The sequence below is a fragment of the Amblyraja radiata genome, chromosome 4 (genome assembly GCF_010909765.2).
Source record: "Amblyraja radiata isolate CabotCenter1 chromosome 4, sAmbRad1.1.pri, whole genome shotgun sequence".
Lineage (NCBI taxonomy): Eukaryota > Metazoa > Chordata > Chondrichthyes > Rajiformes > Rajidae > Amblyraja > Amblyraja radiata.
Window position 1 is genome coordinate 110,357,495 of NC_045959.1, and position 26,913 is coordinate 110,384,407.

General features: G+C 44.1%; 1 protein-coding gene across 5 annotated transcripts in view; it reads right to left on the minus strand.

Annotated features, from left to right (window-relative positions):
* trank1 (tetratricopeptide repeat and ankyrin repeat containing 1) overlaps positions 1 to 26,913 on the minus strand; it is a 133,391-nt gene that overhangs the window by 53,823 nt on the left and 52,655 nt on the right. For 4 of the 5 annotated variants that reach the window (XM_033020214.1, XM_033020216.1, XM_033020215.1 and 1 more), the window contains 7 exons: positions 20,877 to 21,018; positions 14,868 to 15,008; positions 11,246 to 11,413; positions 10,969 to 11,142; positions 8,872 to 9,120; positions 8,516 to 8,689; positions 947 to 3,736 (listed from right to left, as the gene is read on the minus strand). In XM_033020214.1, coding sequence (XP_032876105.1) covers positions 947 to 3,736; positions 8,516 to 8,689; positions 8,872 to 9,120; positions 10,969 to 11,142; positions 11,246 to 11,413; positions 14,868 to 15,008; positions 20,877 to 21,018 — 3,838 coding nt within the window. The remainder of the gene's footprint in view (positions 1 to 946; positions 3,737 to 8,515; positions 8,690 to 8,871; positions 9,121 to 10,968; positions 11,143 to 11,245; positions 11,414 to 14,867; positions 15,009 to 20,876; positions 21,019 to 26,913) is intronic. The other variant, XM_033020218.1, reaches the window with a different exon arrangement.

Sequence of the window (26,913 nt, forward strand, 5' to 3'; positions counted from 1 at the left end):
ACCACAGATGTTAAGTTCGCTGGTCTATTGTTCACAACCCTTTCCCTATAGCCCTTCTTGAATAGAGGCACAACATTTTTCACCCTCCAGTGTTCTGGCACCCCGCCCGTATTTCATGACGACTCATAAAGTTCAGCCAGGGCTCCTGCAATTTCTTCTCCAGGTTCCCACAGTATACTCGGATATATTCGCTCCAGCTCGGGAGATTTGTGTACCTATATATGCGTCAGGACCTTCGGCACCCTTTAGACTGTAAAACTGACTACCCTCAAGACATCTCCATGGACTGCCCCAATGGGTAGACACAACATGCTGGAGTAACTCAGTGGGACAGGCAGCATCTCTGAAGAGAAGGAATGGGAGACGTTTCGGGTCGAGACCATTCTTCAGACTGAAATCAGGGGACTAGGCGGGTCAGAGATAGAATGTAGTCGATGAAAGTAAGACTGGTGGGAGAACTGGGAAGGGGGAGGGAAAACAAAGGCTATTTGAAGTTAGAGAAGTCAATGTTCATACCGCTGGGATGTAAGCTACCCAAGCAAAATATGAGGCGCTGTTCCTCCATAGTAGTATGTCCGAGTGCAGGAGTGGTACAATTTCAAAGTTTGAAAGACAGACAGGTGCATATAAAGGAAAGAAATAGAGAAATATGGGCCAAATGTGGGCAAATTGGACTAGCTTAGCTAGGCAATTTGCTTGGCATGGAAAAGTTGGGCCGAAGTGCCTGTTTCTCAATGACAATCTTGGCTCTGGCTGTTTGGACACACCAATGCATTCACGTTACAACAAGGAGAGATTTACACCATGGCAAGTGGTTTTGGAAGGTGTTCGAAAGATGACTTGATGTTTTCAGTTCAAGAAGCACAAAATAAAATTATTTTTGCTAAAAAGAACGAAGAGTTAAAGCATGCATTGTTCATAATGTATCAAAAATTATTTGGATTACCTGAATGTGATCGGTAGTTCTGGTGTAGCTGATATATTCTGCTCGGCACTCTAACAATATGTTGCTTCTTTTCACCTTGACTGGAATCACGGGCATAGTAAAACAGTGAGCGAAGGTCACTAAAGCGGAATGCTACACCCTTCATTATGCTCTGAGCGGTATCACCAGTAAGGAACATGGCATTTGGATCATTGATGCACTTCATGAGGGTGGCAAGCTCAGCTTGTGTAAAATCCTGGATTTCATCCCCATACAGTTCGTGAATAGACCATGGAATTTCATCTAATTTGGCCAGTCGCTGGGTGAGGCTGAACAGCAAATCTTCCTCATCAAAGTATCTCCACTGCGATTTGATCTGCTGGTACATGTGAAAGAAGGCATAGATTTCTGTTCTATCTTCATGGAAGTTTGGTGCTCTTTTCTTCCCCAGTTTGATGTACAGTTCTTCTGTGAGACAGCCTTGAGGGCTAGTTAAAGCTTCAACAGAACCTTTTAAAAAGGACTTGATCTCCTTCCATACCAAAGCTGGATTAAACTGAGGTTTGCCTTTGACCATTTTGGGCCAAATATCATGTGCAAATACTTCATAAGTAATAAAGATACGAGGATCAAATTCTTTGCTTGGTTCCTCTGCAACCAATTGTTCATCATCGAGAAAATCTCCTTCATACTCCTCTTCCTCATCCTCATCGCGCAAATCTGGTATTGTCATTTCTTCTTGAACCGACCAACCTACAATGTTTCTTTTTAAACTTCCATCCTCATTCCGAGCGAAGAATGGTTCTGGCAAGGATGCGTCAATCATTAACAATAATTGTTTGGAAGTCAAGAAAAGGGGGAAATTCTCATCTTTAACATCCTGAAGTCTATAAAACATAGGGCTAGGAGGTTTGAAGTACTTTGTTGCTTTGGTGGATTTGGTAAGCTCAATAAAGTTTTTCAAGACTTCCTGGCATAATACATGATTCTTGGTGATAAAGATTTGATGCAAGTGCTCGAGTCTGTCAGTGCCAGTTGAATTTTCCGGCCTATCTTCATGATCGTACGTCGATTCATCGTCACAAATACTAGCTGCTGGTCCATTCAGATCCAAATTGCCACTTTGATCCTGACAGTGAATACATTCTTCCCTCTTGACACAATCAGATTGGTCTGTCCCCTCAATCACTGCTGCTTCCTTTTCATCGCCAACCATAGATTTAGTTTTATGCCAAATTTGCCGCACCAACAGGGGGCACCCAACCTCTTCTGCTTTCTTCCAGTAGAGCTGGAAGCTTTTCCAAAGTCTGTACAGACAGCAAGTGGTCTTTCCCGTTCCACTTCGGCCAATGAGAATGATTGCTTCCAATGGCTTGGGGTCAAGATCTATTATTGCATACTCCAACTCTCCCACTCTGAAAGGATATTCAACTCGAGACTCAAGATTAGTAATGATATTCAGAGCCATATTGGTGCTAAAGCTGTGGAACTTCATTATATTGTATTCTGTCTCCACTGAACTAGCAGGTGGGAAGTATTCAGGCAGCTTTTCTTTCAGTTCCTTCCAGTTGACATATTCTACAAAAATCAATGGGATCCTCTTTTGGGCATTTAAATTGGAGGAAAATACAGCCTTGCTTATCCCTTTGAGCTTCTTCCGCAGGCTGCAGGATGCTCCACGGTTGTAGGAACTGTCAATTGCAATCAAAGCTCGATCAAGTTTATTGTGGTCCAGGATAATATCCCAGATGCGAATGATCTCGCTATATATCCTTCCTGTGACTCTCTCCTGAGAATGCGAAGAAAACTCAGATTCAAAGATCTTCTCCGGCTTTTCACTACAACGGGGTGAAAAATCCACTGCCAGTTCCCACAGCATTCTTGCTCCTTTGTCAAGTTTGGCTTCATAAAGTTTGATTGGGCTTTTCAGGTGCTTGAGTAGTTTCTGGAGACTTTGAGTCCATTCTCCATTGCCAAGTTGCTGGATCACCGTGATAATTTTGGCTTTCATTTGCTGAGGCACATCCTTGGAACCAAGCTTCTTTAGTACCTCTGGCGTACATTCAATCTCCCATGTCATGTTGTCAAAGTCCAGGTCCTGTATATTGGTCACTTCGTCAGGAATCCTGTTTTGCTGCATGCCATCGCCTGTCCCATTCAACATTGCTGCTTCAACACGATCAGTAGTTTGAAAACCATTTGTTTGGAGAACTTCAGACTTTGCCTGTAAAGGCGGAGTTGAGTTATTGAGCTGGCTGTCAGGTAGAGTCATGTTTAAAGGATTTTCTTCAGTTGGAGCCTCAATTACATTGAGTTTTTGAATCAGTATTTCAATTTCGTTCATAAGGATTTCGTGTCCTGCTAATTCTGCTGGCGGATTGGAATCATTAAGATTATACATTTTTGAAAGTGGAACATTTGACATCTCCATTGTCTGCTGAGTGGGCCACTTTCGATTCATTACATTTTTCACGCCCTTTGAAGTCCGTGCCTTCTGGCTCTGGTCAATTTGCTCTCTCTTCCTTCGGTTGCGTAATTTCACTTTATTCCACAGGATGAACCGTGGGTCATCTTTTTTTATTTTGTACGAAAATTGTTTCCCTTCCTTGTTTTTCACCCTATCATTAATTTCAAACTTGGTTATCAGATCCATTATTTCTTCATGATTCTTTGAAAAGGGCTTCTGGAATATGATATGCAGCACTGTGTTTCCATCCTGGTCCTGGGAGCTGGTATTAAAGTACGGAGAGCTGGTGTCGTCAGAGCTGTACTTTTCTAACAGATATTTCAATATGTGCAAGCCAAATTCATCTGCAAATAGAAGAGAAAATCAAAACCACTTTACAATTAACTTGACATCTGAGAAATCCTATGTACTGATTATAAGCTTGAATGAAACAGAGGCTTTCCCCACTAACCTTACACCATAGCATTTATTGCACGATATCTGACCTAATGCCCCAGTCCCACTTAGGAAACCTGAACGGAAACCTCTGGAGACTTTGCGCCCCACCCGTGCGGTTCCCGGAGGTTTTTGTCAGTCTCCTTAATGGTCGAAAGTGCTTTCCGCTTCTTCTATGTTCCGGCGATTATTTCCTAAAATTCAAAACCGGCCGCGACTAAAAATACGTTGCCGTTTTAAAAATCGGTAATTTTTTAGTCGAAGCCGGTTGCGATGCTAGTTGAAGGTGGTTGCCGGAGGTTGCAGGTGGTTGCCGGAGGTTGCAGGTGGTTGCCGGAGGTTGCAGGTGGTTGCCGGAGGTTGCAGGTGGTTGCCGGGGGTTGCAGGTGGTTGCCGGAGGTTGCAGGTAATGGAAGGAAAGACCTTCCACTACCTGCAACCACCTTCAACTAGCATCGCAACCGGCTTCGACTAAAAAATTACCAATTTTAAAACCGGCAACCTATTTTTAGTCGCGGCCGGTTTTGAATTTTTTGAAATAATCGCCGGAACATAGAAGAAGCAAGCAGAGACAAGAGACACAGAAGAACAGAGAGACGAGAGACACAGAGACCAGAGACAGAGAGAGACAGAGAGAGACAGAGACAGAGACAGAGACGGACAGAGAGAGACAGAGAGAGACAGAGAGAGACAGAGAGAGACAGAGAGACAGAGAGAGACAGAGAGACAGAGAGAGACAAGAGAGACAGAGAAGCAGAGAGAGACAGAGAGAGACCGAGAGACAGAGAGAGACAAGAGAGAGAGAGAGAAAGGAGACAGAAGAGACAGAGAGACAGAGAGAGACAAGAGAGACGAGAGAGACAGAGAGACAGAAGAGAGACAGAGAGACAGAGAGACGAGAGCAGAGAGAGAGAGAGAGAGAGAGAGAGAAGAGAGAGAGAGAGAGCAAGAGAAAGAGACAGAGAGATGAGAGAGCGAGAGGACGAGTAAAGGAGAAACTCTAGTAAGAGAAAACTTGAGTGAGCTTGGAAGAGACGAGAAAGACTGCATGGAATTGAGGCATGATGAACAACAGCGAGTCGCCCTGGAACAGCGGGCCACTCACGTGCACAGCCTCGGCCTCTACCCTGTGGTTGCGGCACAGTAGTTTCTCGAGTGGACATACCACACCAACAAACCTCCCCGAGCGGAGATGGCCCAACTAAGGAGACTCGCCACTCGCTGGTTCCACTCCCACTGACATACACTGGAGGAGGTGGTGGAACACATTGTGATGGAGCACTATCTACACAACCTGCCTGCTGAGGACGAGTGTGCTGTGGCATAATAAGCCACTCATTGACCAAGCCAAGCGAGCTCAAGCTATCCAAGCAATGGCTCATTGTTCTTGCATGGGCAGACACCATACTCAACCCAGAAGGGACCCCCATCCATTCAGTTGGTAGGCTGCAAGAAATGACTCATTTGTCAAGGTTCTACATGTGAGGCTGCTCTGGAAGGTTAGCACATGGGATCTGACTGGTTTACAAGGATGTCGCCAGAACCCGAGGGCCTGAGCTATAGGGAGAGGTTGAGCAGGCAGGACTTTATTGTACTCGCTATAATATAGAAGATTGAGGGGGGATCTTATAGAAACTTACAAAATTCTTAAGGGGTTGGACAGGCTAGATGCAGGAAGATTGTTCCCGATGTTGGGGAAGTCCAGAACAAGGGGTCACAGTTTAAGGATAAGGGGGGAATCTTTTAGGACCGAGATGAGAAAAACATTTTTCACACAGAGAGTGGTGAATCTCTGGAATTCTCTGCCACAGAAGGTAGTTGAGGCCAGTTCATTGGCTATATTTAAGAGGGAGTTAGATGTGGCCCTTGTGGCTAAAGGGATCAGGGGGTATGGAGAGAAGGCAGGTACAGGATACTGAGTGGATGATCAGCCATGATCATATTGAATGGCGGTGCAGGCTCGAAGGGCCGAATGGCCTACTCCTGCACCTATTTTCTATGTTTCTATGAGAGAGACATTTGAGGTAACAGGAAGTATGGGGTTGGAGATAATGATGAACTGGAGTTGCTGGTTTAAATCAAAGGTAGCCACAAAATGCTGGAGTAACTCAGCGATTTAAGGCAGCATCCGCAGTTCTTTCTTACATATTTTGTCCACTCCACTGCGAAATCTCCTCAAGGTATGACTACTTTGAAGAAGTTTTCCTCTTCTCTCCGACGAGAGTTCAGCAACGTCCTCTCTCACTGCTCCCCCTCGGTGATTCCTCCCTCCGACTCTACGATAGCTGAAGAAGAGTCTCGACCCGAAACGTCGCCCATTCCTTCTCTCCAGAGATGTTGCCTGACCCGCTGAGTTACTCCAGCATTTTCGGTCTACCTTTGATCAATGATGACTTACTTCATAGCCGCAAGTAACTATTGAGTCATGAGAATATCTTTGATTCACATCGGGTTCTCTGTGTGTTTACTGCACTGTTAAGGCCTTCAATAAACAGACTTGTTAGATAGACTCACCACTGATCTACATGCTGTTTTGTTTTGTGTTTGTGCCTATCTAAGTAAAGCCAAATATAGGGTACGGGTGTAGCACAAATTTATCTCCCACAATACATAAATATGAAGAGTGTCTTGGGCCAAAAGCTCTGTTTCCGTGCTGTACTGGTCTAGATTTGTCTGTGGAACTCACTGCCTCAGAGGGGGGTGGAGGCCTGTTCTCTGGATACATTCAAGAGAGAGCTAGATAGGGCTCTTAAAGATAGCGGAGTCGGGGGATATGGGGAGAAGGCAGGAACGGGGTACTGATTGTCGATGATCAGCCATGATCACATTGAATGGCGGTGTTGGCTCGAAGGGCTGAATGGCCTAATCCTGCACCTGTTGTCTATAAGCAAATATTTTAGGGCTTTAGCAGAAAAAAAAATTAAGGCCAACTTCTATGGGTTTTTGCCTTCATTTGCTATGTTTCTGAAAGTTTTGGAAATGTTCTAAAAAAACCATTGCGATGCGGGGCCTGGTTGACATAATGAAAAACTTCATTGGGTTTGTTGATCTATGCCCCATCTATGCTGATCCCAACTGCCTCTAAACAGTCCCTATCCATGAACTGGTCCAATCGTCTTTTAAATATTGATATAGTACCTGCCTCAACTATACCCACCACCCTCTGTGTGAAAACAATGCCCCTCAGAGTTGATTAGTACAGGTGTCAGGGATTATGGGGAGAAGGCAGAAGAATGGGGTTCGGAGGGAGATAGATCAGCCATGATTGAATGGCAGAGTAGACTTAATGAGCTGAATGGCCTAATTCTGTTCTTATCACTTATGACCTTATGAGTTGCTCTCTCATATTTAATATTTCCATCCAGAGAAAAAGGTTCTGACCATCTACCCTACCACACACTCAAGATTTTATATATTTCTATTAGGTCACCCTCCGATATTCCATTTCATGTAATCTTGAAGTCTTCATTATATCTTGCCCTGATCTTGTGAAAGCACTCCTCCTACAGTCATTTTACAAAACAACCATCTACACATCTTTGCTAAACATGTTCTAACTTATACATTGACACATAGAAAACAGGTGCAGGAGTAGGCTATTCGGCCCTTCGAGCCTGCACCCCCATTCAATATGATCATGGCCGATCATCGACAATCAGTACCCCGTTCCTGCCTTCTCCCCATATCCCCTGATCCCTTTTGCCACAAGGGCCACATCTAACTCCCTCTTAAATATAGCCAATGAACTGGCCTCAACTACCTTCTGTGGCAGAGAGTTCCACAGATTCACCACTCACTGCGTGAAAAATGTTTTTCTCATCTCGGTCCTAAAGGATTTCCTCTTTATCCTTAAACTGTGAGCCCTTGTCCTGGACTTCCCCAACATCGGGAACAATCTTCCTGCATTTAGCCTGTCCAACCCCCTAAGAATTTTGTAAGTTTCTATTAGATCCCCCCTCAATCTTCTAAATTCTAGCGAGTACAAGCCGAGTCTATCCAGTCTTTCTTCATATGAAAGTCCTGACATCCCAGGAATCAGTCTGGTGAACCTTCTCTGTACTCCCTCTAAGGCAAGAATGTCTTTCCTCAGATTTGGAGACCAAAACTGTACGCAATACTCCAGGTGTGGTCTCACCAAGACCCTGTACAACTGCAGTAGAACCTCCCTGCTCCCATACTCAAATCCTTTTGCTATGAACCTTATACCTTATCTGCACGGGGATACTTGGAACTATGATACTCCAACACCTGCCTTAGTTATTACAGATGAGTTAACAGTTACATGATCTCTCAAGTCAAAATGTCTCTTTATCAAAACAACCCAGACGGCGAGAAGATCGGGAGAAATTCAACGAAAGCGATGAGTCGCTGATGTCGTCCCCTCTTGTATTTGGGCAAAAATAAAACTGAAGGGATGCAAGTTTGAAAATAAAGGGAATAAATAAATTTGTGCCACGTTTGCAAACTCAAAAATGAGAAATATCATATACACATTAAAAAACACATATGTAACCAAGGAATTTCCCGTTTGGGAACAAGGGGCATTCCTAATGTTTTGGAAACATTGATCTTAAACCATTCTAAATTCTAGTTACATTTCAAATAGTTAAATAGATTCTGACAAGAAGGAAGTTTGAGTTGAGAACTGTGAGGAAGTTGGTTCACAACATGCCAGTAAGTCCAGTTACCCTTTTTGTCCAGAACAATGTAGACGGCAGCATGAAGTGGGGTGTCGCCTGGCATCATTGTAATATCACATGGATTCGCCCCATTCTTTAGCAAGAAATGTACAAGCTTAAAATCATCTTTGTTCAATGAAATCTGTATTGGAGATTTCTTTGTACCGATTCCACATGGTGAAGCTGTAAAATCAATAAGCAAAAACAGAGTGGGTCAGTGAAGTTCTGAGATAAATGGGAAAAATATTACCTTAAGGTGTCATGTATACCTGAAGTATTTATGAAATGGGGGTATAGATTCAAGATGGCAGAGAGGAGGAGGATTTGATGCATCTTGACTGATGCTCGTATAATAAATGTCTTACCTCCGTAATGTATTAACCTCTGCAGAAGCCACTCGTTGTTGTCATGTTGGTCAAGGTTGCATGCAACAGTGCAAAGATCCAAATCTGAGAAGTCAAATTTCAAAACACCTTCCTTGCCTTGCTTTTCATCAGATTCCCCAGACAGTAGGAGCAAAGCTTCATCCCATCGACATTTGTGAATCAGTTGCTTGATCAAGTTATTTGCAAATTTCTGGTCAATGTTACTTATAGTGGCTGTGCTAATCTCTGCTGAACAAACACAGGATGCAACAAATGGGTTACAGAATGAGTTTTCAGATGATATAAAAATGTGATTTATTTTAGAGAGTGCAGGTTGCTGAGGCTACAGCAATATGTCATATAGTCATAGAGCGTGCAAAGAGGCCCAACAGCTCAACCTGCCCACGTCGACCAACACGCCCCATCTACACTAGTCTCACCTGCCTGCGTTTGTCCCATATCCCTTCAAACCTATCCTATCCATGCACACGTCCAAATATTTTAAACATTGTGATAGTACTTATCCCAACTATCTCCACCGGCCCATATACCTACCACCCTTTGTGTAAAGAAAAAGTTGCCCCTCGAGTTCCTATTCAATCTTGCCCCCCCCCCTCACAAAACTATGATCCTTGATTCCTCTACTCTGCAGTAGGTGCTGTGCATTTACCCGATCAATTCTTCTTATGATCTTATACAAGATCACTGCTCATCCTCCTGTCTAAGGAATAAACATAGACATAGAAACATAGAAAATAGGTGCAGGAGTAGGCCATTCGGCCCTTCGAGCCTGCACCGCCATTCAATATGATCATAGCTGATCATCCAACTCAGTATCCTGTACCTGCCTTCTCTCCATACCCCCTGATCCCTTTAGCCACAAGGGCCACATCTAACTCCCTCTTAAATATAGCCAATGAACTGGCCTCAACTACCTTCTGTGGCAGAGAATTCCAGAGATTCACCACTCTCTGTGTGAAATAAATTTTCCTCATCTCAGTCCTAAAAGATCTCCCCCTTATCCTTAAACTGTGACCCCTTGTTCTGGACTTCCCCAACATCAGGAACAATCTTCCTGCTTCTAGCCTGTCCAACCCCTTAAGAATTTTATAAGTTTCTATAAGATCTCCCCTCAATCTTCTATATTATAGCGAGTACAATAAAGTCCTGCCTGCTCAACCTCTCCCTATAGCTCAGGCCCTCGGGTTCTGGCGACATCCTTGTAAATCTTCTCTGCACCCTTTCCAGATTAACAATATCTTTCCTATAACAGGGTGACCAAAACTGAACACCATACTCTAATTGAGGTCTTACCAATGGCTTGTACAACTGTAACATGACCTCCCAACTTCTATATTATCAATTAGCTAGAAAGTTGGGTGCAACGGAATTTAATGCTGACAAACAAGATGCAATTTAAACCCGACATACATTCTGCAAGATGATGCACTTTGCGAAGGCAAACAAGGATTGGCCGTACACGGTAAATGGTGGAGCACAAGGAAGTGTTGATGAACAGAGGGACCTTGGGATGCATGTCCACATATTCCTGAAAGTGGCAGCACACGTGGACAAGGATGTGAAGAAAGCAAATCGAATGCTTGCCATCATTGGCCATAGTGTAGACTACAAGGGCCTGGGGATTTACTCACCTTAAAGCTCCTCAAGAGCCCAACACCACTTCCTTAATGGTATCAAACTTCCCAAACATATTAGTATTCCCCACGTTGACAGGCCTGGATAGAGTGAATGTGGAGAGGATGTTTCCACTAGTGGGAGAGTCTGGAACCAGAGGCCATAGCCTCAGAATAAAAGGACATACCTTTAGAAAGAAGAGAAGGAATGTCTTTAGTCAGAGAGTGGTGAATCTGTGGAATTCACTGCCAAAGATGGCTGTGGAGGCCAGGTCAATGGATATTTTAAGGCGTAGATTGACAGATTCTTGATTAGTATGGGGTGAAGGCAGTAGAATGGGGTTGAGAGGGATTAGATAGATCAGCCATGATTAAATGGCTGAGTAGACGATAGACCAAACAGCCTAATTTTGCACAGAGTACATCACAATTTACTCTTTGACATTTGTAGAGGGGAGCGTACCTGTCTGGGCAGAGAGCTGCTGTAGAAATATCTGGACTGGTGTTTGGGCTAACAAGTCTTTGCATGGCTTGTCTTTGTCAAGTGTGTCGCAAAACTGTACAAGCTGTGTACAAGCCTCCTCAAAAGTAGTCGCTGGAGAAACAGATTTGCTCCCCTTCATCTGGTTTGCTGCTTCTGTGCAAGTAATAAAACAAAATTAAAGAAAAGTAAGGACCGCATTTCAACCTAATTTTGTGATAGGTAGTAAACGGACGTCAGTTAGTCAGCAGATCGCTACCTTCGAACGCTGGGTTTGGTGATGAGGATTTACAATGCTGACTGATAGAATCCACTGCTGTAAAGTTCTTATTTTTCTTCAGGTAGTCCGCAGGAAACTTGTTTAATCGATTGGAAATACTGGGATCAGCTCCTGATTGTAGAAGAAAACGTACATCTTCAGTCTGACCTACAGTTAAAGAAGAAAAGGGAGTGAAAAAAGTGAGTGTTGCGTGTGGATTCTGGTAAATGATTTGCTCTACATTTGCATTAGACAGAGCAAACTATGTTATTGCTGTTAACTCCAAACATTTCTTTAACCTTCAATGATTAAAGAAACATTTGCCGCGGTCAAAGCTGATCTTTGGAAACATTTATCTTTGACTGGCACCAAGGTCTTTGCTGGGAAAGAACAGCTCATTTTTGGATTATGTACAGAAAACACAGAAGACATGATGACACACAGCACAGATGGACACCTCTGCTTCTTTGTCTTGAAGTGTCGTCCACTCGATGTCGTCCACTCGGCCGCGGGCCAGTGGACGACATCGTCGGGAGCTCGCAGGTCACAGGCTGGTGCCCGTTTCCGGAGCTCCCGCGGCAACAGCTGTGTCCGCAGGACTGGAGGGCGGCAGCTTCGACCACCCCAGGCCCCGGAGCTCGGTGAGTCGCGGGACTGATTACCATCGCCCGGTGGGGAATCGCCTCAGCGCAGAGGGAGAAGAGGGGGGAAGAGATAGTAACCCTAAGATTTTTGCCTCCATCACAGTGAGGAGGTGCCTGGTGAACTCACTGTGGTGGATGTTAATTTGTGTTTATTGTGTGTTTTGTTGTTTATTATTACATGTATGGCTGCAGGCAACGACATTTCGTTCAGACTGAAAGGTCTGAATGACAAATAAAGGATCTAAGTCTAAGTCTTAATCTAAGCGCTTCCCCCAAGACCACGGCCTGTGACCAACAAGTACCAGATTACAGGTGATTCTGTGCTATCGGCCAACCTTCACAACATGGGCTCAGGTCACATCAAACTAACATTCAGTGGGACATATCACAAAATGACACATTGCTAGATTTGAAAAATGTAGAGCAGTTTCCTGTCATGAAGCAGTTTAAAAGGGTATTGATGCCAAGAAATACAACTGAATTGCACTGGCTCTTTCTTCTACCCTAGTGGGTAATTTGCGATTCTAAATCGATTTTTCCCATGAGTTACCATGACAACAACAGCATGCCAGGTCACTTTACATTCACCAGACTGATTCCTGGGATGTCAGGACTTTCATATGAAGAAAGACTTGATAGACTCGGCTTGTACTCGCTAGAATTTAGGAGATTGAGGGGGGATCTTATAGAAACCTACAAAATTCTTAAGGGGTTGGACAGGCTAGATGCAGGAAGATTGTTCCCGATGTTGGGGAAGACCAGGACAAGGGGTCACAGCTTAAGGGTAGAGGGGAAATCCTTTAGGACCGAGATGAGAAAAACATTTTTCACACAGAGAGTGGTGAATCTCTGGAACTCTCTGCCACAGAAAGTAGTTGAGGCCTGTTCATTGGCTATATTTAAGAGAGAGTTAGATGTGGCCCTTGTGGCTAAAGGGATCAGAGGGTATGGAGAGAAGGCAAGTACGGGATACTGAGTTGGATGATCAGCCATGATCATATTGAATGGCGGTGCAGGCTCGAAGGGCCGAATGGCCTACTCCTGCACCTATTTTCTATGTTTCTATGTTTCTACATGTCAGAAAACTCAACAAGTAACTTCGATAACTAAGGTCCTAAATTGGGACGTGGCCATTTTTTAAGGGGGTAAGTTGCAGAGGGCAAGTGGGTGATCAGGCTGCAGGCAAATGAGAGCATCTCCTGAGGAGATTCATCTCCATCACCCTGACTGCGGTGTACATCCCCACCCCATGCAGACATCTTTCTAGCACTGGAGCAGCTGCAAGCCTGGGTCAATAAACACCTGTCAGCATACCCCAAAGCCTTTACCATCATAGCCAGGGACTTCAACAATTCCCACCTGAAGAAATTATTCCCTAACTACCACCTTCCAGTTCGCCGACTTGTTTCACCCCCGCCATCCGGAAGACTGGATGCCTGAAAACTAACGCCCAGGTTCAGGAACAGCTTCTTCCCTCGAGCCATCAGGCTATTGAGCCTCAGAGGGCGGTGGAGGCAGGTTCTCTGGATGCTTTCAAGAGAGAGCTAGATAGGGCTCTTAAAAATAGCGGAGTCAGGGGATATCAGGTACAGGTGATGGGACTAGGGGAGAATAAGTGTTCAGCACGGACTAGAAGGGCCGAGATGGCCTGTTTCCGTGCTGTAATTGTTATATGGTTATATGGTTATATATGATACGGGGCGAAGGCAAGAATGGGGTACTGATTTGGGATGATCAGCCATGATCACATTGAATGGCGGTGCTGGCTCGAAGGGCCGAATGGCCTACTCCTGCACCTATTGTCTATAAACACTACAACCTCCAATAAGCTCTGAACTACATAGACTTGAGGGCACTGGTTTTGTCTTTTTGACCTATTATAGTGTTTTCTTTGTATGTGTACGTGCGTGTATGTGTATATATACACACACACACCAAATGGCACAGTATACTGTGTTTGCATGTTCTGTTGTGCTGCAGCAAGTAAGAATTTCATTGTTCTATCTGGGACATGACAGTAAAACACTCTTGACTCTTGAATATAAATGTAATCAGATTTGTTAACTCTTTAATTACATCCTGGAAATATCCATCAACTCTTGTTATTACAAGTCAGTTTGCGTAGCCTACTTAAGCAATCTTACTAATTTTATAATGCAACACTCAGTACAAGGACCTTAATGTTATTTCAACCTAGATTCGTTTGGTGGCACAGTGGTTGGACTGCTGCCTCAGAGCAACAGGGACCCGGATTCGATCCCGACTACGGGTGCTGCCTGTACGTTCTCTCTGTGACCACGTGGATTTCCACAGATACTCCGATTTCCTCCCACATTCCAAAGACATGCAGATCTGTAAATTGCCCCTCGTGTTTAGGATGCGAAAATGTAATAATATAGAACTAGTGTGTGGGAGGAATCAATAACCATATAACAATTACAGCCCGGAAACAGGCCATCTCGGCCCTACAAGTCCGTGCCGAACACTTATTTTCCCCTAGTCCCATCTACCTGCACTCAGACCATAACCCTCCATTCCTTTCCCATCCATATACCTATCCAATATATTTTTAAATGATAAAATCGAACCTGCCTCCACCACTTCCACTGGAAGCTCATTCCACACCGCTACCACTCTCTGAGTAAAGATGTTCCCCCTCATGTTACCCCTAAACTTCTGTCCCTTAATTCTGAAGTCATGTCCTCTTGTTTGAATCTTCCCTACTCTCAATGGGAAAAGCTTGTCCACATCAACTCTGTCTATCCCTCTCACCATTTTCAAGACTTCTATCAAGTCCCCTCTATCAATGGTCAGCATTTCCACACTGTATCTCTCAAGTAAACCAAACTTTGAACACAACCTTTACTATATACTCTTCCAATATGGCCGTCACATTTAATCAAAACATAAAAATAATTTGAAAGATTTATGAGTGGCATGTTCATACATAGTGATATAATCTACAATCTATTACTTACAACGGCGATCGTATCCATTTGCCGTTGTGTTCCAGGATGCCACTATATGCAAAAGCAACTGGCCATCTTCATCCCAATGGTTAATTTTGTCCTGCAGAGATGGTTTCTTTTCAAAAATCCACTTAAGAAGTTTTTTATCATCTGTAATGTAAAGAATAATACTGTATAACAGCAACAGGGCAGTTAGCTTTCTACCCCCTCAACCATGATGGGGTAGAGTCGACAGCATGGATACAGGACCTTCGGCTCAACCTGTCCATGCTGACCAAGATGCCCAATCTAAGCTAGTCCTATTTTCCTGCATTGAAGTGACATTTAAGAGATTTTTGGATAGGCATATTCAAGGAATGGAGGGATATCGATTATGTGCAGGTAAATAAGAGTTGGTCTTGGCATCATGTTTGTTACAGGCATTGTATGCAGAAGGGCTGGTTCGTACTATACTGTTCTATGTTGCCTATATCTCTCTAAACATGTTCTATCCATGAACGTGTCAAAGAGTCTATTCAATGCAGTTTATGGCACCTGCCCATCGTACCTGCCCCAACTACCTCCTCCGGCAGCTGATTCTATATACCCATCATCCTCTCAGTGAAACAACTGCCCCTCAGGCCCCTTTTAAATCTTTCACCTCATGATTTTATAGACCTCGCTAAGATCACCCTTTACACTCCTGCACTCCAAGGAATTAAGTCCAAGCATGCCCAATCTCTCCCTATAATTCTGGCCCTCAAGTCCTGGCCACAATTTCATAGATCTTTTTTGCACTCTTTTCAGCATATGACACAATATTGTACACAATATTGTGGAATAACCACAATACTGGGGTTCGATGGCAATCTTCTTGAGCTCTCCTCTGAAGGTACTAAAGGTTAATGAAAGTGTTCTTGCATAAAAGGTATATAATGATCAAAGCTCTTCTTAAAAAAAAAAGAAGCTAATTAAAGAAATATGAATATCACTGCAAGGTCAGCATTTACTGGTCGTGAACACCCATTTTTCCTGTGCTCAACTATTCTATGTTCTAACCCCCACCACCCTTGAAATGAGTAAATTTCTGGGCCATTTAAGAACCATATTCCCAATTTACTCTAGTTATGGTTGCACCAGGACCCTGTATAATTGTAGCAATACTTCAATATTCCAAAACTACAAGTCTCTTTCAATAAGGCCAATCTGCCATTTGCTTCCTAACTACTTGACGCACCTATCTGCTAAACATTAACAATTATAGTGCAACAAAGGATCCAGGTCCATTTCTGTTTTGGTCAACTGCAGTCTTTCTCCATTTAGAAAATCACCTGCCTTCAGATTCTCACAGTGCACAGCCTCACAGTTTGCTATCTTGAATTGAGTTTGCCAAGTTTTCACCAACGTCAACCTATTTATATCCAGAAAAATATACAAAGCCCTGCAGTAACTGAGTAGGTCAGGCAGCATCTCTGGAGAACATGGATGGGTGACGTTGAGGGTCGGGATCCTTCTTCGGACCGATTGTGGTTTTGGGGAGGGAGGTGGGGGAAGCTGGAAGTGAGGAAAGTCAAGGCAAAGCATGGCAAGTGAAAGGTAGATATGGATGTGGGGGGTGGGGGTTGATAGGCAGATGGTTGGACAGAGGACAGAGACGAAAAGAGTAAATGAGTTAGAAGGATAGAAGAGTCACGAATTGTGAAGCCAGTGAAAGCAATGTAGGTGAAAGGGAAGGGAGAAGAGAGAAAGGGTTGTGTTGTAGACTACCTATATCAAGTGCTGTTCCTCTAGCTTGCTTGTGGCCTTACTCTGGCAATGGAGGAGGCCCAGAACAGAAAGGTCAGTATGGGTAGAGGAAGAGGAGTTAAAATGATCAGTGACCGGGAGATCCTGTAGAACTGAGCACAAGTCTTCAGTAAAACAGCCGCCAAGTCGTCGCTTGATCATATTCCAGTAGAGGCCGCCACATCAGGAACACCAGGTGCAATAGATTAGGTTACATAGAAAATAGGTGCAGGAGTAGGCCATTCGGCCCTTCGAGCCTGCACCGCCATTCAATATGATCATGGCTGATCATCCAGCTCAGTATCCCGTACCTGCCTTCTCTCCATACCCCCTGATCCCTTTAGCCACAAGGGCCACATCTAACTCCCTCTTAAATATAGCCAATGAACTGGCCTCAATTACCTTCTGTGGCAGAGAGTTCCAGAGATTCACCACTCTCTGTGTGAAAAATGTTTTTCTCATCTCGGTCTTAAAGGATTTCCCCCTTATCCTTAAGCTGTGACCCCTTGTCCTGGAGTTCCCCAACATCGGGAACAATCTTCCTGCATCTAGCCTGTCCAACCCCTTAAGAATTTTGTAAGTTTCTATAAGATCCCCCCTCAATCTCCTAAAAGCCGAGTCTATCCAATCTTTCCTCATATGAAAGTCCTGACATCCCAGGAATCAGTCTGGTGAACCTTCTCTGCACTCCCTCTATGGCAATAATGTCCTTCCTCAGATTTGGGGACCAAATCTGTACGCAATACTCCAGGTGTGGTCTCACCAAGACCCTGTACAACTGCAGTAGAACCTCCCTGCTCCTATACTCAAATCCTTTTGCTATGAATGCTAATAGAAATAGAAATTAGGTGCAGGAGTAGGCCATTCGGCCCTTCGAGCCTGCACCGCCATTCAATATGATCATGGCTGATCATCCAACTCAGTATCCCGTACCTGCCTTCTCTCCATACCCTCTGATCCCCTTAGCCACAAGGGCCACATCTAACTCCCTCTTAAATATAGCCAATGAACTGGCCTCGACTACCCTCTGTGGCAGGGAGTTCCAGAGATTCACCACTCTCTGTGTGAAAAAAGTTCTTCTCATCTCGGTTTTAAAGGATTTCCCCCTTATCCTTAAGCTGTGACCCCTTGTCCTGGACTTCCCCAACATCGGGAGCAATCTTCCTGCATCTAGCCTGTCCAACCCCTTAAGAATTTTGTAAGTTTCTATAAGATCCCCTCTCAATCTCCTAAATTCTAGAGAGTATAAACCAAGTCTATCCAGTCTTTCTTCATAAGACAGTCCTGACATCCCAGGAATCAGTCTGGTGAACCTTCTCTGCACTCCCTCTAATGTTAGAGGAGGTGCGTGTGAACCTCTGTCTGATCTGGAAGGACCGCTGGGATCCCTGGATGACTCACCTGGACTCGCATCCATTTCAACCCCCCCCCCCCCCCCCCCCCCCCCACCTACATTCCTTCCTCTGGCTTCACAATTTGCATTTCTATCCCAATCTCACACATTGTCTTTTCATCTCTTGTCTTTGTTCAACCAGCTGGCTAGCAAACCACACCCCTCACCTGTACACTCCTCTGCCAGTCTTTGTCCTGTGCTCCCCTTGTCCAGCTTTTTCTTCTCCCCTCCCCCGTCCCCTAGCCGCAGTCAGTCTGAAGAGGCCACCAGCCTCTCATCATTCTGGCACCTCCAACGTAATCCTGCCACTAGTCCCATTTTCCCATCTCCACTCCTTTCCGTCTTTTCCGCAATAGCCTCTCCCTCCACAAAATCGTGGTTCACTCACCCAAACCAACCCATCCCCAGGTGCTTTATTTACCCGGCAACCGCAGGAGATGCAACACCTGCCCCGATACTTCCTCCCTGACCTCCATCCAGCGACCCTACCAGTCCTGCCAGGTGAGGTAGAGGTTCATGTGCACCTCAACCAACTTCATCTACTGCATCCATTGCCAGGGTGAGGCCACATGCAAACTGAATATTCTGCTTGGGTAGCTAGATAGGGCTCTTAAAAAGAGCGGAGTCAGGGGATATGGGGAGAAGGCAGGAACGGGGTACTGATTGTGGATGATCAGCCATGATCACATTGAATGGCGGTGCTGGCTCGAATGGCCGAATGGCCTACTCCTGCACCTATTGTCTATAATCCAACAGTATGAACATTGAATTCTCCAATTTCAGGGGACTATCAATTCCCCCCCCCCCCCCCCCACACCACCCAAGACCCCTCCTCTCTCCCCCCATCTCCCCTTTCTTCTACCCCCCCCTGCTCACATCTGTGCTCAGACTGATTTCTTCCCTGACCTTTCACCTCTAGCTTCACAGTTCACGACTCTTCAATCCTTTTGTGTCACACCTACTCTCTTTGCACCTCTGGCCTTTGCCCAACCATCTGCTTATCAAGAAGGCCCCTCACTTGTATCCACATATTACCTGCCAGGCTTTGTCACGCTCCTCCTTTCCCTCCAAGCTTTCTTTCTCCCCACCCCACAATCAGTTTGAAAGATCCCGACCCCGAAACATCACCTCCCCAAGTTCTCCAGAGATGCTGCCCGACTCGCTGAGTTACTCCAGCCCTTTGTCTTTTTAAAATAAAAACACGTACTTATTTGACTAATAGTAATCAGACAAAAACAAGATATAATTGCAACATATTCACAATGCAATAACATTTGCAATGCAACTTGAGTTTATGTATCTCTTTCGCATTGTAAAAGATCACATGGTACTTTGTATAATTATGCAATTAGTGACAAACAGATCTTTAAACAAATCAACTGTGGAAAGATATTTGATTTAAGAATCATCTCAAAAGAGACACCAACACTGTGGGAGAAGGCAAATTAAAATCAAGAATGCTGAAAGATACTTGGAGGCTTATAAGATTGATGGTGGCAGTGAGATACCACATTAAGAACGTTGAAAATCAAGATAAAACAATGCAGTGATACAAGTATGAAGGCAAGGTGTGAATGGAACTTGGTTTGAATTATGTAGCAAACTGTTGGATGGATTTCTGTTTAAGGATGGAAGGCAGGTTAAGTTAAAACTCGAGCCCTGAGGTAGCAAAAGCATGAACGGGAGATTCAGGAACAAATAAAAGAAAGGCGGCATTTTGGAGATGAAGTTAGGCAAACATATATTCTGACTTAATCTGTGCTCAAATAGGATGTCAACATTGTAAACAATCAAATTCAACTCTAGATTTAGCAAACTTTACATTGTGTAATGCATCTGCAGTGTTGAGGGCAAGGTCAGGTCTTCTTGGATTTGACCTTCAGCTGACCCCAAGACTATTATCTGAATGGACATGGTATAATTACAGGGCCAACTGCCTTTGGAACAGCTCAGCCAAAGATTGCAAAGAAATTGCAGAAATGTGTAGATGGAGCCTAGTCCATCACATACACCAGACTTCCCACCATTGACTCCATCTACACCATGGTGCCTGGAACAGCAGCCAATATAATCAAAAGACTGGTCCACCCCGGTCATTTCTTCTTCTCCCTTCTCCTGTCCAGCAGAAGGTTTAGAAACTCGAAAGCATGGATCACCAAACTCAGGAATGTTTTCTTCTCAGGCTTCTGAACAGTCCTTCATAAGCAAGGGTACTGTCTGATTCACCTCTACCCCATCGTGGACATTGGATTTTGTCTCAGGAACTGATGTGCTACAATGCTAAGAACTATATTCCCAGTCTGTATCTTTCCCTTCTACTCTAACTTAATTTGTTTATTCATCTTGGTTCAAAATTCAGATGGAGAGTGAACAGAACGGTGGACAATACAAGTGGACAATAATGAGAAAGGGAAATTAATAAACAGAAAAGAAACCACTTTGGTAAATCCTAGTGGTTCTCAGTTAATAAAATATTTAGATGTGTAGTCATTATCATAATGTTGGGAAGATTTGTAGCATTTTCAGACACAGCAAGATCCCACTAACTGCAATGAAATGAATGGTACTTTCTTTGGGCAGCATTGTTGAAGGCTTAAATATTGTCCGGGCCAGCATTCTCTTGCCTTCCTTGAGCAATGTCAGGTGATCTTTTGCTAAGAAGGTCTGCAATGGTTTTATTTACCATCTCATCTGAAATTCGGCAACTTTGATGATGCAGCAATGCACGAAAGTGTCAGACGAGATTACTTGCGTGTGTCTAAGTGGTGTTGAAACTATGCACTTCCATCTTGTAGGCAAGAATGCCAGGACTGAGACCTGCAATGCATTAGATACTTTTTAAGAAAAGTAAAATTACTTACTGGTCCTTATAGCAAGTTTGAGGATGGAATGAAGTGGAAATGGTCCAATAGTCTCGAGGTTTACACCATGAGTCACTAAGGCACGCAAAAGTTTTGTTATCCATTTATAGTCATGCATTGGTTCAATCCCAGGAGGGATACGCTTTAAAAAAAAAGGAGGGAAAAAAATAATTTGAATGTAAACCTCACAAGATTCTGTAATAGTATTTTGTTTCCTATAAACCTTCTCTGCCTGCATTACTTTATTACAAGGACAGAGAACATCATGTCTAGCAGTATATCAGCACATAATCAAAATTGACTAGGATCAGTGACATTGATAGAGTAAGTCAAAATGGAGGTGACTGAGTCATTCCTTTGTCAATCAGTTTGTGCCCATACTGCTAATAAGTGAATATGATTCATTTCATATTGTAATGTACACGCAGCCCCTCCAGGAACGCATATTTTGAGAAAAATCATCAGCCCTTATTGGGAGAAATTGCTGTAACCTAATTGTTTCACCACACACACTCAGTTTAATTTAGAGATACAGTGTGGATAAGCCACCGAGTCTGTGCCGACCACAATCACCCATAACCTGGTTCTATCCTACACACTAGGGGCAATTGTACAGAAGCCAATGAATTTATGTACCTGCACATCTTTGGAATGTGGGAAGAAACCAGAGGAAACCCGCACAGTCACAGGAAGAACAGACAGACAGACACACACACACACACACACACACACACACACAGAGACAGACAGACAGACACACACACACACACACACACACACACACACACACACACACACAAAATATCCGCTTCTAGGTCAGGTTGCCGACACCGCTACCAGGCCTGACCGACTGCCGCCGTCTCCGGCCCACACAGCTTCCTTGGCCGCTTCCAGGCCGCCGCCACTGCTGACCCTTACCTGCACTGCTCCAGCCACCTGCTGGTCACGACCATTGACTCGGCCGATCCCAGCCTCAGCTCACCTGGATTCCAGGCTCAGTTCCAGACAGAGTCTGAAGAAGGGTCCTAACCCAAAATATCACCTATCCATGTTCTCCAAAGATGCTACCTGACCTGCTGAGTTACTCCAACACTTTGCGTCCTTTTATGTATTTGTATCTGTAGTTATTTGTTTCTACTACTTAAAATCCCTCACTCTGTTATAGTGGACAATCAACAATAACAGACACCACTGCCCCCTTCCTTCCTCCCCCTCCCCCCCATGGTCCGTTATAATTAGGGTATACTGTATAGTGAAAGATAAGTAGGCAACAGCAATTTCTCCCAATCAGGGCAAATTATTTTTCTTAATATTCGGCTGCAATAATATATGCACAGAATACATATAAATGACTGGATGTAAATGTAGATGGGTTGGTGACCAAGTTTGCTGACAACACCAACATTGGAGGAGTTGAGTGAGGAAGATACTGCGGGATAAAGATCAGCTGCAGACACGGGCAGAGAAATGGCAGATGGAGTTTAACCTGAGAAAGCTAGAGGTGTTGCACTTTGGGAGGTTGCAATCCCAGCGCAAAGTATACAGTTAATGGCAAAAACTGTTGACAGCATTGATGTGCAGAGGGTGTCCAAGTTCATAGCTCACTGAAGATGGCCGCACAAGTAGAGAGGATGGTAAATAAGATAGCTGGTATGCTATTTAGGAAATCATGCTGCAGCTCTATAAGATGTTCTGGTCGCCCTATTATAGGAAAGATATGGAGGCTTTGGAGAGGATGCAAAGGAGATTTACCAGATGCTGTTGGATTAGAGGGTTTCAGCTACATGGTTTGGTTGGATAAAGTTGGATTGTTTTCTCTGGAACTTGAGGTTGAGGGGAGATGATAACTGTATATATAGAACGACAAGAGGCATTCAAGGCTAGATGGTCAGAATAGCGGGATATGAATCATGTACAGGCAGATGAGATCAGTTTATCTTGGCTAAACGTTTTGGCACAAACATTGTGGGCTGAAGGGCCCATTCCCGTGCTGTACGCTTAGTTCTGAGCAAAATTACTTCAGTCAGAGTCATGCCCCACAGAAGCAGGCTGTTCTATCTTTAACATCCTTAACAAATATATGAACTAATCCAATTTACCGGCACTTATCTGTAGTCTTCTGTGACCTGCCAATTCAATAGACAATAGACAATAGGTGCAGGAGTAGGCCATTCGGCCCTTCGAGCCAGCACCGCCATTCACTGCGATCATGGCTGATCATCCCCTATCAGTACCCCATTCCTGCCTTCTCCCCATATCCCCTGACTGCTATTTTTAAGAGCCCTATCTAACTCTCTCTCGAAAGCATCCAGAGAACCTGCCTCCACCAGAGGCAGAGAATTCCACAGACTCACAACTCTCTGTGAGAAAAAATGTTTCCTCGTCTCCATTCTAAATGGCTTACCGCTTATTCTTAAAATGTGGCCCCTGGTTCTGGGCTCCCCCAACATCGGGAACATGTTTCCTGCCTCTAGCGTGTCCAAACCCTTAACAATCTTATATGTTTCAATAAGATGCCCTCTCATCCTTCTAAACTCCAGAGTGTACAAGCCCAGCCGCTCCATTCTCTCAGCATATGACAGTCCTGCCATCCCGGGAATTAATCTTGTAAACCTACGCTGCACTCCCTCAATAGCAAGAATCTCCTTCCTCAAAGTAGGGGACCAAAACTGCACACAATACTCCAGATGTGGTCTCACTAGGCCCCTATACAACTGCAGAAGGACCTCTTTGCTCCTATACTCGACCTCTTGTTATAAAGGCCAACATGCCATTCGCTTTCTTCAATGCCTGCTGTACCTGTATGTTTACTTTCATAGACTGATGAACAAGGACCCCCAGACCCCGTTGAACTTCCTCTTTTCCCAACTTCACGCCATTTAGATAGTAATCTGCCTTCCTGTTTTTGATACCAAAGTGGATAACCTCACATTTATCCGCATTAAACTTAATCTGCCATGCATCTGCCCACTCCCCAACCTGTCCAAGTCATGCGTCCTAGAGCTGCATATCATGAAAACAAGCTCAATGCCCCCCCTGTCCATGCCAGAGCTGCTAAGTTTTGTCAGAGCATTTCTGTATTCTAGTACCTGAAAATCTGTATTTTGTTGAGGAAATCTATTTTCGACATTTTGCTGAAAAAAAAGTTTTTTATTTGCGGCCATACCCATGTAAGGGTACAGGAATGCATAACTTTGCTACCAATTGACATGTCTTCTATGCACCTTCTTTGGCAGAGCATTCATTGCCATCTCTATGTATACTGCTGTTTGAACGGCTACTTCCTGCTTTTAGCACCAGATGATGATGTAGAAGCCATTTTGGAAGCCTCCCTCTCCCGCCCTCGCTCTCTCTCCCTCCTTTCTCTCTTTCCCTCCCTCTCCCTCCCTCTCTCCTTCCTTTTTTACTCCCTCCCTCTCTTATTCCCTCCGTCCCACTCACACCCTCTCTCCTTCTCCATCTCTCCCTCCTTCTCCCTCCCCGAACAGTCTGTGACCCATAGCGCTGTGGCCATAGTGCTATGTTTAAAGCCTTTAGCGCTCCAGCTGGCAGCGCTATTTTTAGTACCCATAGAGCTGCAGCCGACAGCTCTTCGTTTAAATTCCTAGGCGTTAAACTGACAGCGCTGTTTAAACCTGGAGCGGGACCGGCAGATCAAAGCGTACAAAAAGATCTTGAAATTTAAAATACTAATAGATTTAATCTGCTATAATTTTTAGAGGCACAGTATGATTTTTTATATCCTTGCATTTTTTAAGCAGCAAGATGAAACAGGAAGTCGGACCGATTTGAAAAAAAAAAACGTTTTACAAAGCAAAATCGTACATCCGTATTCTGATCGCATTTCCGTACAAAATATAGAAAATCCTTACTAACTGGCAGCTTAGGTAGTCCCATTGGCTTGCATTTGGTCCATGGGCCTTTGAACCCTTCTATCTATACATCTGTCTACATGAATTTAAAAAGCCATCATAATATTATATATTATAATTTTCTATATTGGTCATTTTATAGAAAGAATGATGTAGAAGTTATAATAGTTCTATACCTCCTACTGACAGCTCATTCCACATACAGAATATCCTCCGGGTGAAACATTCCCCCCCCCCCCCCCCCCCCCGAGGTCTCTCTCAAATTAAGCCTATGCCATCCAGTTTTTGAATTGCCAGCCTTGGGGATAAACCCTGCTGCACATGGACTTGCATACCTCCACAAGATTATCCCTCAGCGTCCTATGCTCCAAAAAAAACGACCAAAAAAAAGCCATATTCTATCTAATCTTGCATCCTTTCCAACAATAACATTCTCCCCATAGCTGGACAACCAGAACTACACATGCAAGTGTTGTCTTACCATCAATCTGCACAGCTGCATGATGCCTCAACACCGTCTCCAACGAAGGCAAATGTGCCATCCACATTCTTCAGTGCCCCATTCACCTAACTTTCCACTTCCAGGGAACAATTCACTGGTATTCCCAGATCTTGCTGTTTCACAACACTCTTCAGGCCAAGTTGCTGTACAAGTCTTTAACTACTTTGACAAACCAATGTGCAACACCTCACACTTGTCAGTGTTAAATTTCATATCCCATTCTTTATCCCACCTTTCCAAAGGATCTAAATCTTATTATAAACTCCTTCCTCAGTGTCTACCATGCCACCTATCTCAGTATCATCTGCATATTTACTAACAATGTTGACTATGCCGGGGAACTACAGGCAGTGAACTTGGCATCAGCAGTGGGAAAGTAATTGGAGGGGATTACACGCAACTGGATGTACTAGCGTTTGGATCTGCAGACACTGATGTGGGGATAGTCAGCATGCCTTTGTGCATGGGAAATCATAGAACATTAAACAGTACAGGCAGTTAGGCCCACAATGCTTCTGCCAAAGAGAATGCCAAGATAAACTCAGCACATGATTCATTCCCAGCATATCCAAGTGCCTATCTATAAGCCTCGTAAACATCTCTATTGTATATGCCTCCACCGCAACATCAGGCAGCGCATTTCAGACCCCCCCCCCCCTCCCCGTATAACCATATAACAATTACAGCACGGAAACAGGCCATCTCGGCCCTACAAGTCCGTGCCGAACAACTTTTTTCCCTTAGTCCCACCTGCCTGCACTCATACCATAACCCTCCATTCCCTTCTCATCCATATGCCTATCCAATTTATTTTTAAATGATACCAACGAACCTGCCGCCACCACTTCCACTGGAAGCTCATTCCACACCGCTACCACTCTCTGAGTAAAGAAGTTCCCCCTCATGTTACCCCTAAACTTCTGTCCCTTAATTCTGAAGTCATGTCCTCTTGTTTGAATCTTCCCTATTCTCAAAGGGAAAAGCTTGATCACGTCAACTCTGTCTATCCCTCTCATCATTTTAAAGACCTCTATCAAGTCCCCCCTTAACCTTCTGCGCTCCAGAGAATAAAGACCTAACTTATTCAACCTATCTCTGTAATTTAGTTGTTGAAACCCAGGCAACATTCTAGTAAATCTCCTCTGTACTCTCTCTATTTTGTTGACATCCTTCCTATAATTGGGCGACCAAAATTGTACACCATACTCCAGATTTGGTCTCACCAATGCCTTGTACAATTTTAACATTACATCCCAGCTTCTATACTCAATGCTCGGATTTATAAAGGCTAGCATACCAAAAGCTTTCTTTACCACCCTATCTATATGAGATTCCACCTTCAAGGAACTATGCACGGTTATTCCCAGATCCCTCTGTTCAACTGTATTCTTCAATTCCCTACCATTTATCATGTACGTCCTATTTTGATTTGTCCTGCCAAGGTGTAACACCTCACATTTATCAGCATTAAACTCCTTCTGCCATCTTTCAGCCCATTTTTCCAAATGGCCTAAATCACTCTGTAGACTTTGGAAGTCCTCTTCATTATCCACAACACCCCCTATCTTGGTATCATCTGCATAATTACTAATCCAATTTACCACCCCTTCATCCAGATCATTGATGTACATGACAAACAACAAAGGACCCAACACAGATCCCT